This window comes from Durio zibethinus, chromosome 2 (assembly GCF_047325235.1).
Source record: "Durio zibethinus cultivar Kanyao isolate XHJ-2024 chromosome 2, ASM4732523v1, whole genome shotgun sequence".
NCBI classification, from domain to species: Eukaryota; Viridiplantae; Streptophyta; class Magnoliopsida; order Malvales; family Malvaceae; genus Durio; species Durio zibethinus.
The window spans coordinates 9,615,150-9,629,190 of NC_143163.1; the positions used below are offsets into that span (position 1 = coordinate 9,615,150).

At 30.3% G+C, this 14,041-nt stretch overlaps 1 protein-coding gene across 1 annotated transcript; it reads left to right on the forward strand.

The window, feature by feature from the left end:
* The first annotated feature begins 5,385 nt into the window (after positions 1–5,385).
* LOC111308112 (xyloglucan endotransglucosylase protein 6-like) lies at positions 5,386–8,110 on the forward strand. The gene is made up of 4 exons (XM_089749721.1): positions 5,386–5,639; positions 5,896–5,996; positions 6,583–6,776; positions 7,501–8,110. Exons 1-4 carry the CDS (start codon positions 5,417–5,419, stop codon positions 7,922–7,924), a joined length of 942 nt encoding a protein of 313 aa, XP_089605847.1. The 5' UTR covers positions 5,386–5,416; the 3' UTR covers positions 7,925–8,110.
* The last annotated feature ends 5,931 nt before the right edge of the window (positions 8,111–14,041 follow it).

Below are 14,041 nucleotides of genomic sequence, written 5' to 3' on the forward strand. Positions count from 1 at the left end.
AATTTACATTTTTTCCTTTTTACAAATATTTTATCATTTTATGCTTAACTTGGATATATTTATAATAATATAATGATATTTTACATAAATTAAAAAGTGAAGTCTACAAATGAAAAAAGACGAAAATAAATAGATGTGATAAAAAAAAGAAAAGTAATATTAATTATAACTTAAATTAATTAAAATGAGGTTTATATAAAATAATTATTTATAAATTAAAATTTATTAATATTTACATATAATATTTATTTTCTTTTAAAATGAGTCAATTTTTTTACAAAAATATATCTATATTTTATAATATTTTTAAATCCCTTTGCTTATATTTTTTCTTTTTTTAATTTAGTAAGGCAAAATATAAAAATATTAAATTTTTTTCTCTAATATCATAATATTCTTAAAAAAGGTTTTTGAATTTCGTTGGGGCCAGTTGCTTCCACCGCCACCAGTGTAAATCCGTTCGTATTTTACCTTTATTTATACTAAACGTAGATAATTTTCGGATAATTGGTTTCAAACGTTAATAATAATGATAATATTAATAATATTATGACAACAGTATGACTTGAAAATTTTACTACTACTAGTATTTTATCGTGTCAGAGTCGTAAATGTAAGGTCACGTAATTTAGTAACATTGAAAATGACATGGAATCTAATTGTTTATTCTTTTTAAGCTATACATGTCTCTGCTCTCCTTTGTACTGCATACATGAAAGAAGATGGTACTAACACTGTAATAGTGGCAGCATGTTGGATCAGGTATCATTTCAGCTCCATCAACAAAGATGGGATTTTAAAAGACCATTATTTGCGACCAAGTAAGGAAGCAACAATCATTCGATTTGGGGTTTAATAACCCTATCCAAATGTGAATTACCAATAGCCAGTTTGGAGCCACAAATGCTGCCCTTTAAATGTTTCTCATCCTCCGACCCAGCTGCCCCAGCTATGTATCTGCCAAGCCTCTTACAACGGTGGAGTGAAGGTACTGGCATAATTGATCAGGTCTGGGTAGATTTTAATTTATTTTGAATTTAATTTAATTTTATATTTATAATATTTAAATTTAATTTAATTTAATTTTTTAAAATTATTTTATATTTAAATTTAATTTGATTTGTATTATATAAAATTATATTCAATTTAATTCGACTTGAATTAATAAAATATTATTTTTAATATAAATATAAATATAAATAAATATAAAATATATATAATATAAAATTAAATAAATAATTTAAAATAATTTTTAATAAATATATATTAAATCGAATTAAAACAATTTATCTAAAATTTGATCTTAATTCAATTTCAAAATTTTTTTATTATTATATAGTTTAATTTGATCTAAAATTCGATTTAAAAAAAAAATCCTATCATAAGCAATCGCGTCGGATCGAACCCACGGGTTGGTTTACCATGGCGACTTCAGAAAAATATCTCTTGCCACGTGGGTCTTCATAATTGGACCGTCAGAATTTATCTCATAGCAAGCAGAGTGAGAGCTATAGTACTTTTTGGAGCTGGTTGCTTGGTAAAAGCGAAGACGCATTTTGTTTGCCGTACCATCATGGGCAGCCAGCCATGAACCCACGCAGCTCTAAGAAACCAATTATTGCCATTTGCATTTGGTTGCTGTTGACACGGCACAAAGATGGTTGACCTAACATTGGCAGTTTTACTCACTTTGGGGAGAAAAGATTCCTTGCCTTTTTTTTTTTTTTCCTCTTCTTGTTAATCCAATCAAATTGGATCAACTCTACTAATCTCACCTCTTTTCTTTTATTCATTAGCATCATGATGTCCAAGGCCCATAGAAATCAAAAGTATAGCCAACAGCTAAGCTGCCTACCTGATTTTCACCCCTTTTTTCATGGCACATTGACCATTCACCTATTTAAAAAAAAAGATATGACCATTCACCTATAAAAAAAACAAAAAAGATGGTACTACTGATCAACCTTTTCGCTCTTCTACCAATGAAGAAAATAATATATGATTAATATTTTGGGTGTTACCTTGATATATATTAAGTTTCCTAGGAATTAACTCATTAGCAGATAATACAGCTCATGCTAAATTTTATTTAAGTTCCTTAAATTTCTTAAATAATGTAATTAAGGATATTCTCAAGCTTTATTTTGGCTCAATCCTTGACTCCCTCGCATTCAAACTATTTTAATGTTGTACTTCTCACATTGATTGAATGCATTTTTCAAAATTTTGATTGACAAGAAAAAAACCTTCTTTTTTATCAACTAAATTAACTCTTGTAAGTAAATTCTATTTAAATGCTTATATTATAAAAGTTACACTTAACATCTAAAAATGAATAGAATGATCTATTCTATATAATCTTTAAGTTATTGTATTTGAGGTTAACTAATGCAATTTAATTTGAAAAGAAGAAATTTATAAAAAGTTTTTTTAAAAATAAACTTTTTTTTAACTTAACCACAAATGGATTATTGAAAACCTTATTCCCAAGATATAATGCTTAAACCCAAAAAAATTCAAAATTGCACTTAAAAAATTTCTTAAATATAAACCATTAATCAAAAGATTATAGTGAGAGATAATGAAATGACTTTTGAAAGATTGAACATAAAGCTATGTCAAAATGGACATTTTCTTATGCAAAAGGGACAGCCATAGATTAGCAAAGAGTACGGTACACATTAAAACCTGTTGCATCGACTTGCAACAGGCTCTTAACAAAAACAGGTTCTGAAAACATAATATATGGGACCTCATTACGCACAGCCCTATTACATGAGGTTCTACTTCCAAAGCAAGCCTGTGCAGCCGCACACTTGTTACCTTCCCTGAATACGTGCCTGATTTGCCGTTGGTTAAATTCTTTTATAAGCTTCTTGCAATCAGAGATTAAGAATGCGAAAGTGATTTAGGAGGAGAGTAACATTTGATCATTGAAATAATCACAGAGGCATCAAGCGCGATCTTAAGTCTTTCTGATACTAAGTTGCTTAGCCAAAAGTAAGCCATCCCCAAGAGCCCATAATTCTGCTAGAATGCTAGTAGCAGTGCCAATAAACCTAGATGAGCTCACTACCCATTTTCCTTCATGATCCCATTGACAGCTCTAGCTCCAACTTTGCCAGGATTACCCTGTAGATATCCATCTACCCAAGGCATAGACCTCGATGAAAGTATTGATAAGTCTCAATCGATGCTAAAACTACCTCTTTATAAATAGATGGATTTTAAATGAAGAATCATTATTTTTGAAATGAAACATTTTATCTATCGAACAAAATTTTTAAACTTCCAACAACAGAATTTGAATGTTTTTCAAATGTCACAACTAAATTCTTATATAAAATTTGAAATTTTATAGGACATCCATATGCCCACCTCAAGGCATTATGTTGTTTTAAGGCAAAATTTCAATCAAATTACTTTTTAAACTTGATCATTCGAATTTTCTTCGAATTATATTCAAAATAGTTGACTAATTTTTCATTCCAAAAATTATTTATTAACTTTCAAATATTATTTCTTGATCACAAATACAAATAATATATATTATATGATTTCAAATCTTTATAGTTATAAAACATCTAAAACACTTTAAGAATTTTATATTTTGATAATATATACAACATGTTTTGCAACCAAGTTGTTCTTATACTTAACCATACTTGATTTTAAGTTCCCGTCTCCTAAAGATGGTTAACACTTGTGAAAGGATAAAGACAGTCAAATTAAAATATACTAGTAATTTTATCAACATCACTTTTTCTCGTTGAAATTGGGGAAATCTTGGACTCCCCCCCCCCCCCCCCCCCCCAAACCCTTTATTAGATACCCATCCCAAACATCTGTTAACATTTACTTACCCATTCCAAAATTTCTACGTACGACCAAATCTTTCATTGCTTTATTTCTACTAAATTAATGTCTACTAGTAATATGATAATAACAGTGAACAAACTCCTCAAAATGAAAAAAAGTTGGCACACATCTCAAGGCTTAAAAAATGTAACACTTCTTTGTAATTAAATTCCCCAACCATTTACTTCAAAAAAAAAAAATTCCCCAACCCTTTAATTTTTAAAATTTAAGATGCGGAAATGTATAGTGCGCTGGTACTGTCCAGCTGGCACCAACTTCAGCGAAGTAAACAAAAGAAAATTACCAAAAAGAGCATAAAGTGCCATATTTATTAAGTAAGTTTTATTTACATCCCAAATATTTTTTAATTCTTTTTTATATACAGTCAAAATTAAAAAAAAAAAGGTAGAATGTAAAAAACTGTTTTTTGGGTGTACTTAGAAACACCCTATTTATTATCCCACATTTCTTATTCCCATTTCACCTTCATCGTTGCCTCCATCTCCACACGTTCATCTCAACCTTATCAGTAATACATGTCAACATAACGCCGCGAGTGAATTTAATTCCCTTAAACTTGCGATTAGGTGTCATTTTTTTCTTGTTTCTTTGTCCCGAAGATGGACCTCCAAAATCAAATGGTTCCGAGCAAAAGCGGAAGCTTCTTAACTCTTACTGCCACTCACTCACAACTGGACAGCTAAGAAAAAAAACAGCTGTAATTTTCCACGTGGTTTCATACCATTGCGCAAAACCTGCACACCAGCCTTTTGAAACCGACATGTCATACCAAGTGGCCCCACTACAGTATTCAAGTTCAGTAATAACCAGGTAATCCAATAAATACATTTTCATAATTTATTTTTTTATTTTAAAAATTATTCTAAGTAAGAAAATTATTATTACATTTAAATTTAATTCATTTAAGTGAGAGAATATTTATATTCATAAAGAATAAATAAATTATAAATAATAAATAAATATATTCATAAATAATAAATAAATTATAATTAAATAAATTTAAATAAATGTATAATTATAAAATTAAAAATAAACAAATAATAAATGAATATAAATAAATTTTAAATAAACGAAATTTTAAATGAATTTATTCTCAAATATAAATAAATTATATATATTTTTATTTATATTTTATTTATTTAACAAATAAATATAAAAATATTATTCATAATATATTTAAATTTAATAAAAATATATAAATAAATAAAAATTAAATATATTCACGAATTATTTATTAAAAACAGTTAATTTGCACCTGAAAGTCAAGGATGGCACTGGTATTTGGCAATGGCGTAGTAATTGCTACATTTTTTTAATTTTTGGATTACTTGTCATTTTTCTTGTCGTTTTGCAATCTCGCGTGGCTAAAATAAACTCACGTGACGTGGCTTCTGATTTTGCCTGTGGAAATTAGTCATTTAAGTGGGCCATCCTGGTCCTTGTGAAACACGCCAATGGAGTTTTTGGCTATAAAATGACCCACTTTCGCTTGTGAGGAGTGAGTCTCCCTACAGAGTCTTTTCAGAGCAGAAGCTTCATGAGCTCTCTCTCTCTCTCACTCTCTTTCTACAGCTCTGTTTCTATCACTTCCATTGCTGTTTTGTTTAAAATGTCTGTAGCTTTGGGTTTCTTTGTGGCTCTTATGATGCTGGGCTTGGTAAGCTCAGCTAAGTTTGATGAGCTTTTCCAGCCTGGTTGGGCTACGGATCACTTTATCTATGAAGGAGAGCTCCTTAAGCTCAAACTTGATAACTATTCTGGTAAACTACCAACCTTCTATCTGTAAAACTTTCCACTTATCACATTAATTATCTGCCATTTCTTGCTCCTTCAAGCTCAAAGCTTGTACATTTTTCTAGCAAAATACCATTTATCCTCTTTTTTAAGAATCAAGAATCACTGTTTTTCATCATAATCTGTCATTGGCAGACTATTAAACTGCATTATGTTGTGAAAACTTTTTCCCGTAAAGCTAATCAACCTATAGATTAATGAAACGTTGGTTGGTGATATCAGGTGCTGGATTTGCATCAAAAAGCAAGTATTTATTTGGAAAAGTAACCCTGCAGATTAAGCTTGTAGAGGGTGACTCTGCTGGGACTGTTACTGCTTACTATGTGAGTGTATAAATTTTTACACCTTTTAATTACTAGCAAAAGAGAAAAAAGGTGTTTGTGTTTATGGCCGTCTTCTCTTTATACGAGTCTGTTTAGGCTTCAGCCTCTTATACAGCTTTAAACGCACATAAGGTGGATAACAGCTCAGCTGGGTACTTCTCGAATCATGACATGGGTCCCCCATTCAATAATAATTCCCCATAACTTCACACATTGTAATGAACAATTTTTTCCAGTTGTAGACAATAAAAAATTGGCCTTTTCCTTCCCCATGTCGAGGCTTGGACTCTACTAGCAGCGACCTATTCTTTACACTCTCGTGAGTCACTTTAAAGTCAATTTACTTTACATTTATTTCTCATTGTCCCCACCATGGTCCATGAAACCATTGATCTAGGGTAAAGAATCTTTGTTTTCCTCTTAATCATTGACTTAATTAGTGTATATTTAATTGGTTTTTGTTAGTAATTGACTCACATGTCACATTCAGACATTGATCCACTCATCATTAATTTACTTTACTCAATATGGGTGATGATAATGATGTGTTATTGACATATTTACTTATGATGTTTGTTTGACACAGATGTCATCGGACGGTCCAAACCACAATGAATTTGATTTCGAGTTCTTGGGCAATACCACAGGTGAACCATACCTTGTTCAGACCAATGTGTACGTGAATGGTGTAGGTAACAGGGAGCAAAGAATGAACCTTTGGTTTGACCCCACAAAGGACTTTCACTCTTACTCCATCCTTTGGAACCAGCGCCAAGTTTTGTGAGTATTCTTTCTATCATTAGGTTAATTTGTATAACATATACAACGATATACGTAAATACATGTATTTTGTATGTTTTGGTTGTCCCGAAAAGCTGTAATGAAAGGGTAAATTTTCTGTTTTGTCTAGTGCTGACTGCTGAGTATGCTGTAATATGCCATGTTTGCATATGTGTGATACAGACTCTGGTTTGCCAAACTGCACAAAAAACCAAACCAAAGAAAAAATGGGCCAATTCTTGATTGATATAATAGTAAATATACAGACACATGTACTCTGTTACAATTCTTGATTTCTTGTCATAGCCTTGGGCCTTGGGTTGTAATTTGTAACTGTACCATTCACTGCATTGGGGACCAAAGTGAATTCCCACTGTTTTCTGTGTGTATGTGGGTGGGTGGCAGCGGCAAAGTCAGATTCATTTTGGAATTTTCCAATCTTGATATTGATGATTTGTTGTAGATTAACTTTGGAGGTGATGTTAAAAAAATTCTGAAGTTTCCTTAAGATCTGTAATTATTAAAGATTACATTCTTTCTGGAAAAAAGTCATTGATGATTATTTTATTTTTGAAATATGAATATTCTTATTAACAGGTTGGTAGTAGGTGTATGTGGATTTCTGTGCCATCTTGATTTTGGCATTGCTTGATCGTTTGTTTTTGTATTATATTCTTGCCGTTTGGAATTTTTTTTACCTATATCTTTGTTTCTCTTAATCCAGATTTCTAGTGGATGAGACCCCAATAAGAGTGCACACCAATATGGAACATAAAGGAATTCCTTTTCCTAAAGACCAAGCCATGGGTGTATATAGCTCAATTTGGAATGCTGATGACTGGGCCACACAGGGTGGCCTAGTCAAGACTGACTGGAGCCATGCACCATTCATTGCCTCCTACGAAGGCTTCGAAATAGATGCATGCGAGTGCCCGGTGTCGGTGGTAGCAGATGAGAATGCCAAGAAATGTAGCAGCAGTGGTGAGAAGAGGTTCTGGTGGGATGAGCCTACAATGTCCGAGTTAAGTTTGCATCAGAGCCACCAACTTGTGTGGGTCAGAGCCAATCACTTGGTCTATGACTATTGTACTGATACTGCTAGGTTCCCGGTCATGCCTGTAGAGTGTGAGCACCATCGCCACCAGTGAAGCGTTTATATGGCTATGAAAGCGTTGTTTTGGGTACATTGTAAAAGTTTGTTGTATGGGCAGGGGATGAATCGTAGTCATTAAAACATGTAGTCCATGTTCTATATTTTGGTTCGTTTAGTTTCCACGTTGTATGATAATCTCATAAGATTAAGGGTATAAAGTTTTTAGTTTCTGTTGCATAAACTTGTTCGGACTTCTTGCTGCTTATGGGGGGATGTATTTTGAGTGCGTCCTGTCCTGTGGCTATGTTCTGACTACAGGTACACTTACTCACGGGCTGTCATGGGGGGACCAAGAAGATGTAAATCACGATTGGTGGATACTAGATCAAAGTCAGGCGTTATGGACCCCAAAGCATCGTGAAATTTGAGGTTTATCAGAGCGCCCTGTCCCCTGCAACTCTCAGGATTCTCAATCGACTTGATACTACGTTACTTAAGGAGAAAGCAAAGCTTTTAATCATCCGGGAGCTTTCAAGTGTAAAGATCTGGTAATGGATTCATTCAAATGTATCATGTATCATATTGTATAGTAATTTAACTTGATTATAATAATGATTTTCACTTAATTGGAAACGTATCCAATATTGAATGTTTTCAAGATATGCTTAATTAATTATTTATACCAACATTGATACTGAAACTTTAGGACAATGGACTAAGACGGTCCATGTAACAAAATTTACAGAATAAATTTATAAGTTATTATTATTATTATTATTATTATTATTATTATTATTATATAAAAAACTGTCAAAATTATATTTTTTTGGTAATTAGAACTCATTAGATTTTAATTGCACCTGATCCAAATTTATTATAAATGCATCTATAATCTATTTATTTGTATATCAATAAATATGTTATCATTCATGAAAAAATCTATTCTTCATATAAATACATATCAATTTTATAATGAATCGAATGATATCTTACAATAAGTATAAGTGTATCTTACAATAAGCATATTAATAAATATGCTTTAAATGTTATACTAAGCTATCGGAGCGGGCTTTTATGGTGCAAGAGGATTTAGAAAAGGTTGTAGGTTGTGTGAGGGTCATAAGATAACTCCAAACGTCTCAAACAAATGGTACTTCTGAGTTTTGAAGACTGTCTTTGACTATCCCCCAAAATTACAGACCGAAAAGTGCTAAGGTAGTTGTTGAATCGCTGAAGGATCGATTGATAGGAGAAAATTAGAAAAGAAAAAGCATGAAGTAGGTTGCCGATAGTAACATATGTTTTTGGAATCATTTCAAAAAGTCATAAATCATCTGCTGTTTCTAATTGACTCTTCACCCACCATACTACCATCGTCATAAATTTGGAAACCCGTGAATTTTACTTCTTGGCGGAGCTCATCAAAATAAATTTCCCATTCGTCTGAATACAATTATTAACTCCATGATGTTCATTTGTCCAACATTATGTAACAATACTGTGGTATTGTCATAATATATAAATTTGTAGATCTATTGTTAGAAAAGGAGTTGCTACTATTTTTTTTAATTTAGATGTGATTGGTCACTTGATTGAATTTATCTCATTTTAAAAAGAAGACCCAAACTTGACTTAGGTATTTTAAAAGGTAAATTCATGTCTATGAAAATCAAGACTATGTTCAGGAGTTCGGTTACGTGTTAGGAATGTTATAGTATCCCCACATCGCACACCTAAAAGATGATATGAACTTGATTTTGTGTTTTCCAAAAGCCTAAAAAACTTACCTAATAATTTAATATAAAAAATTATCCTTAAATTACTCCAATATGTTGGTAATAAGAATACTCCTTCACCTCAAGAGTATTCAATGAGACTATTTGTCATGCTTTGAAGAAGCTCTGTTGTTGGATTCATTAATATTTTAAAAAAATTGATAGTGATAATCAAATGAGATTAAAAAAAATTGATTATGATAATCATCTGATTGAATCTGTCTCATTTTAAAGAGAAGTTTCAAGCTTGATTTAGGTATTTTTAAAAAGAAAATTCATGTCTAAGAAACTAAGATTAGGTTTGAGAGTTCGATTATATGTGAAGAAGGTTATAGCACCTCTACATCACCCACCGAAAAGGATGATATTAGCTTGATTTCTATTATCCAAAAGCCTAAAAAACTTACTTAATAGTTTAATATCAGAAATTATCCTTAAATTACTTCAATATATTGGTAATAATTCAAGAACATTCCATTACTTCAAGAGTATTTAAGGAGACTATTTGTCACACTTTGAAGAGGCTCCGTCGTCGGATTCATTAATTTAAAAAAAAAAAATTGATTGTGATAATCAAATGAGATTTAAAATCTTAATATTGAAAATTCCTATATGAATTCCCTAATATGTTGGTAAAGTTTAGAAAGGATTTTTCATCTAAGAATTTATATAGAGATTGATATTTGCAATGCTTTTAGTGATTCTATTATCGGAGATTCAAAATCTAACTTTGTAAAAAAAATTTAATTCTAAAAATGTCCTCCAATATGTTAATAAGATTTTCTGCTAAAAGTTATCTTCTAATATGTTGGTGAGATTTTATGAAAATTATTTATTTTCTAAAAATTAATTTATACTTAAAAATTATAAGGTTTTTTAATATGTTGATAAAATCTTATTTTGAAAACAAATTGCCTTCCAATATGTTGGTAAAGTTTTATTGAAAACTTTTTTTTTCTTAAAATTAATTTTTTTTAATAAAAAATTAATAAGGTTCTTCAATATATTGGTAAAATCTTATTTTGAAATTAAAATTATTTTCCAGTATGCTGGTAAGGCTTTTTGTTTTATTAAAATAATTTATTAAAAATTTAAATATTTCAATATGTTGATAAGATTCAATTTTTATTTAAACATTTATTTTTTTAGAAATTTGAACCCACCAATATGTTGGTAAGGTTTATTTTTATTTGAAAAGATATATATTTGTTACCTTTTATAAAAAATATCTACAAATAATTACATAAATAGTCAAATAAATAAAATAAATAATAAAATAAACAAACAAACAAACAAATAAATAGATAAAGAAACATATTAATAAAGGGAATATACAAATGAATGAAAAAAAATCCAAAAAGAAAAAAATATGAAAATGAAATATACTTAAAAATCAACTTTGATGGGCAGTTGAGGAATAGTGGCTTAAGGCATAAGAAAGCAATACGGCTCACGGCTAGCAGCTCAAGGCTTAGTCAACTCAGCAACAAAGATGGGTTCTCGGTTCAACGAAACGAACAAGGTCAGGCAAAATGAAAACACGTGGATCCTGAAGAGGTTAAAGCTCAAAATGACTTCGTTTTCCCTAAGTATATAAAACCAAAATTTTTTCGTCAAAATCCTCTTATATTCTCTCTTTAATTGTTTTTTCTTTTATTTTCTCTTTCTAGAATTTTTGAATGCCAGTGAAAGGTTTCGTCAATTTCTAGAGAATCCTTGTTGGATTTTAGGTTAAGTCATTAGATTCTGAGAACTTGATCAGAATCCCATGAAAATTTGGAAAGACTTATCGGATTTTAAAAAAACTCACTAGAATTTTCAACGAATTCTGAGATTTCCAAAAAATTGTTTAAAAAAAAGGCCAAAAAAGAAACGAATCAGACTCCTTTAATTTTTTAATTTTGGAATCAAACCAAACTTTTTCAAATCCCAAACTTAAAAAAACTACTTCAAATCTTTTTGCTAGAAGCTTATTGCTTTTTTTTGAATTTTTTTTTCAATTTTGCTCTGATGGCTCTGGTCATTGTTGTCATTTGTTCTCTTTGTTCTTGCTTGCTCTGATTTTTGGATCTGTGATTATTGATTCTTAATATATCCTCATCCGTTGTTGTGTGTGATTGTTTTTTATTGATCCTAATGAGGTTTTTTTATAGGCTTTTAATCCTAATTGCAATAGGAAAATAAGTTTTTATGGATTTGAATCTCCTAATTGACTTCAACCTTAGATTTTTAATTCAAATCCACCTCTCAAACCAATTTTCTTTTACAGTCCTTTTTCAATTAGAACACTTTCAATTCAACAACCCAATTTAAATTAAACCCTTTTCAAGTTTCAATAAAACAATTCTTTCCTTTTTGTTTTTTGACAAAAAACCCAAGTCAAATAATAAATTACATTATAAAATTAACCCTAGACAAAATAGGATATCTATAGTTGCCCCTGTTTGTGTATTTTTTTATGAAACATGAGTCGTGCAAAGACGTAGATAGCCTATATATCTAGATAACCGACTCAACTTTTTTTTTTTGAAAAGACTCTTCTAAATGGAAACTCAAACTTTTTGAAGAATATAAAATGCTCATTTAAATAAAGGCTTAACAGCTTTGAAAAATATAAAAGGCTTTTTTTAACAGAGGCACACAACTTTAAAAACAAGGGCTTCTCATAAATAGAGTCACACAACTTTAAAAATAGGGCTACACCCAAAAGTTTTGACGATCATACTTAGAGATCTTACAAATAGCGTCAGAAAAAACTAAGAGATTATGCCTAAAGGTCTTACAAATCGTTCCTAGTATTTAAAAATGCTTTTTTAAACAAAGGCTTCACAACTTTAAAAGTTTGAAAAATCTTTCTTAACCATGATTAATTTTCTTAAAATATCATTTTTTAAGGATTAGAATCTTACCTCGTAGTTTTTTTTCTTAAACGAGAAATTAAAATTCCTTCACTGGAATGTCTTCATATTCATCTTTTCCATATATCCCTATTTCCTAGAGTCATGCACTAGACATTCCTAACTGTGATACATGCTATGCAAATGTCAATTAATATCTTTTTAAATTGTGGTACACAAGTTCTTAAGACTATTTACTTTGAATCTCGAACTCTTCAAGCTTTGAGCAATAAGACCAAACTGACTCGATTCTCAATCTCTCTTTCATTCAATGCTAGCACCCATATTCTCCTTTTAAAAAAATCTTTTTTTTTTTCATTTTCAAATTTAGTGTCTTTATCAGGCCCTGAACATTTTATATTTACCTTTATCATTTTCAACTTTTCCAAGGTAATGTATAATCTTTCATGCTATTATTTATTTATTGATCATTATTTTAATTTTAAAAATTAAAATACAATCACATATTTCTTTTATTGCAAGTTATTTAAGGGAAAAGCCAAGGAATGGATTGAGAATAAGACATAGCCATTAAAATGAATAAGGAATGAGATGGAATCTCTTTTATTTGAACAATTTTGGCTCTAAACAATAAAAAAAGAAAAATTACAAGGATGAATTATTGGGACAACAACTCCCAAAATGAATGATCAAATAATCATGAGAACTCATTTTTAATTTTTTTAAAACTTAGCCATTTGATGCACTTAACAATTTAGAGCTCATCAAAACATGCTAGCCTTTATTTTAGTGAGTTCCTAAATTCAATATTGTATCTTCCTCATCCAAGCCATCTTTTTAGGTTTTCAAGTTAGATGGACCCTCTTTTGAGTTTTCAATTTAAGTCATCTTTTTTTTTAATTCATTTTTCTAATTTTTTCATTTTTTTTAAGTGTACTATTTCTTCAAAGCATCAAAATTTATAGGATTGGGCACATCATCACCATCCATCTCCGTTAATATTAATGTTTCATATGAAAAAAACTTTTTTACAACATATGACCCTTTCTAATTTAGAGTCCACTTTCTTTTATTATCATGTTGGCTTGCGAGAATTCTTTTCAAAACCAACTCTCTTTCTTGAAAATAATGAGGTCGAACCTTTTTATCATGAACCCTAATCATATTTCTTTGATAGAGTTAACCATGACACAGTGTTGTCAATCTTTTCTCTTCAATGAAATTCAACTGCTTATAGCCCTCTCGAATCCATTCAACCTTTTTAAATCCAACTACCCTTAAGACTCTCAAGGATGAGATTTTTACTTCTACCAACAATGCAATTTCTATCCCATAGACCAAAAAAAATGGAATTGTCCCAGTAGAGGTATGTACTACTGTCCGATAAGCATACAAAGCAAAGAGTAACTTTTCATGCCAATCTTTATAGGTTTTGATCATCTTCTCAAAATTTTTTTGTATATTCTTATTTGCAATCTCAACCGTCCCATTCATCTTAGGGTAGTAGGGCATTGAATTATGATGTTTAATTTTAAACTA

Coding starts and splice junctions, on each gene's coding strand:
- LOC111308112 (XM_089749721.1), top strand. CDS start 5,417: ATGAGCTCTCTCTCTCTCTCACTCTCTTTCTACAGCTCTGTTTCTATC. Junction 5,997..6,582: donor GGACTGTTACTGCTTACTAT/GTGAGTGTATAA, acceptor TGTTTGACACAG/ATGTCATCGGACGGTCCAAA. Junction 6,777..7,500: donor TGGAACCAGCGCCAAGTTTT/GTGAGTATTCTT, acceptor CTCTTAATCCAG/ATTTCTAGTGGATGAGACCC.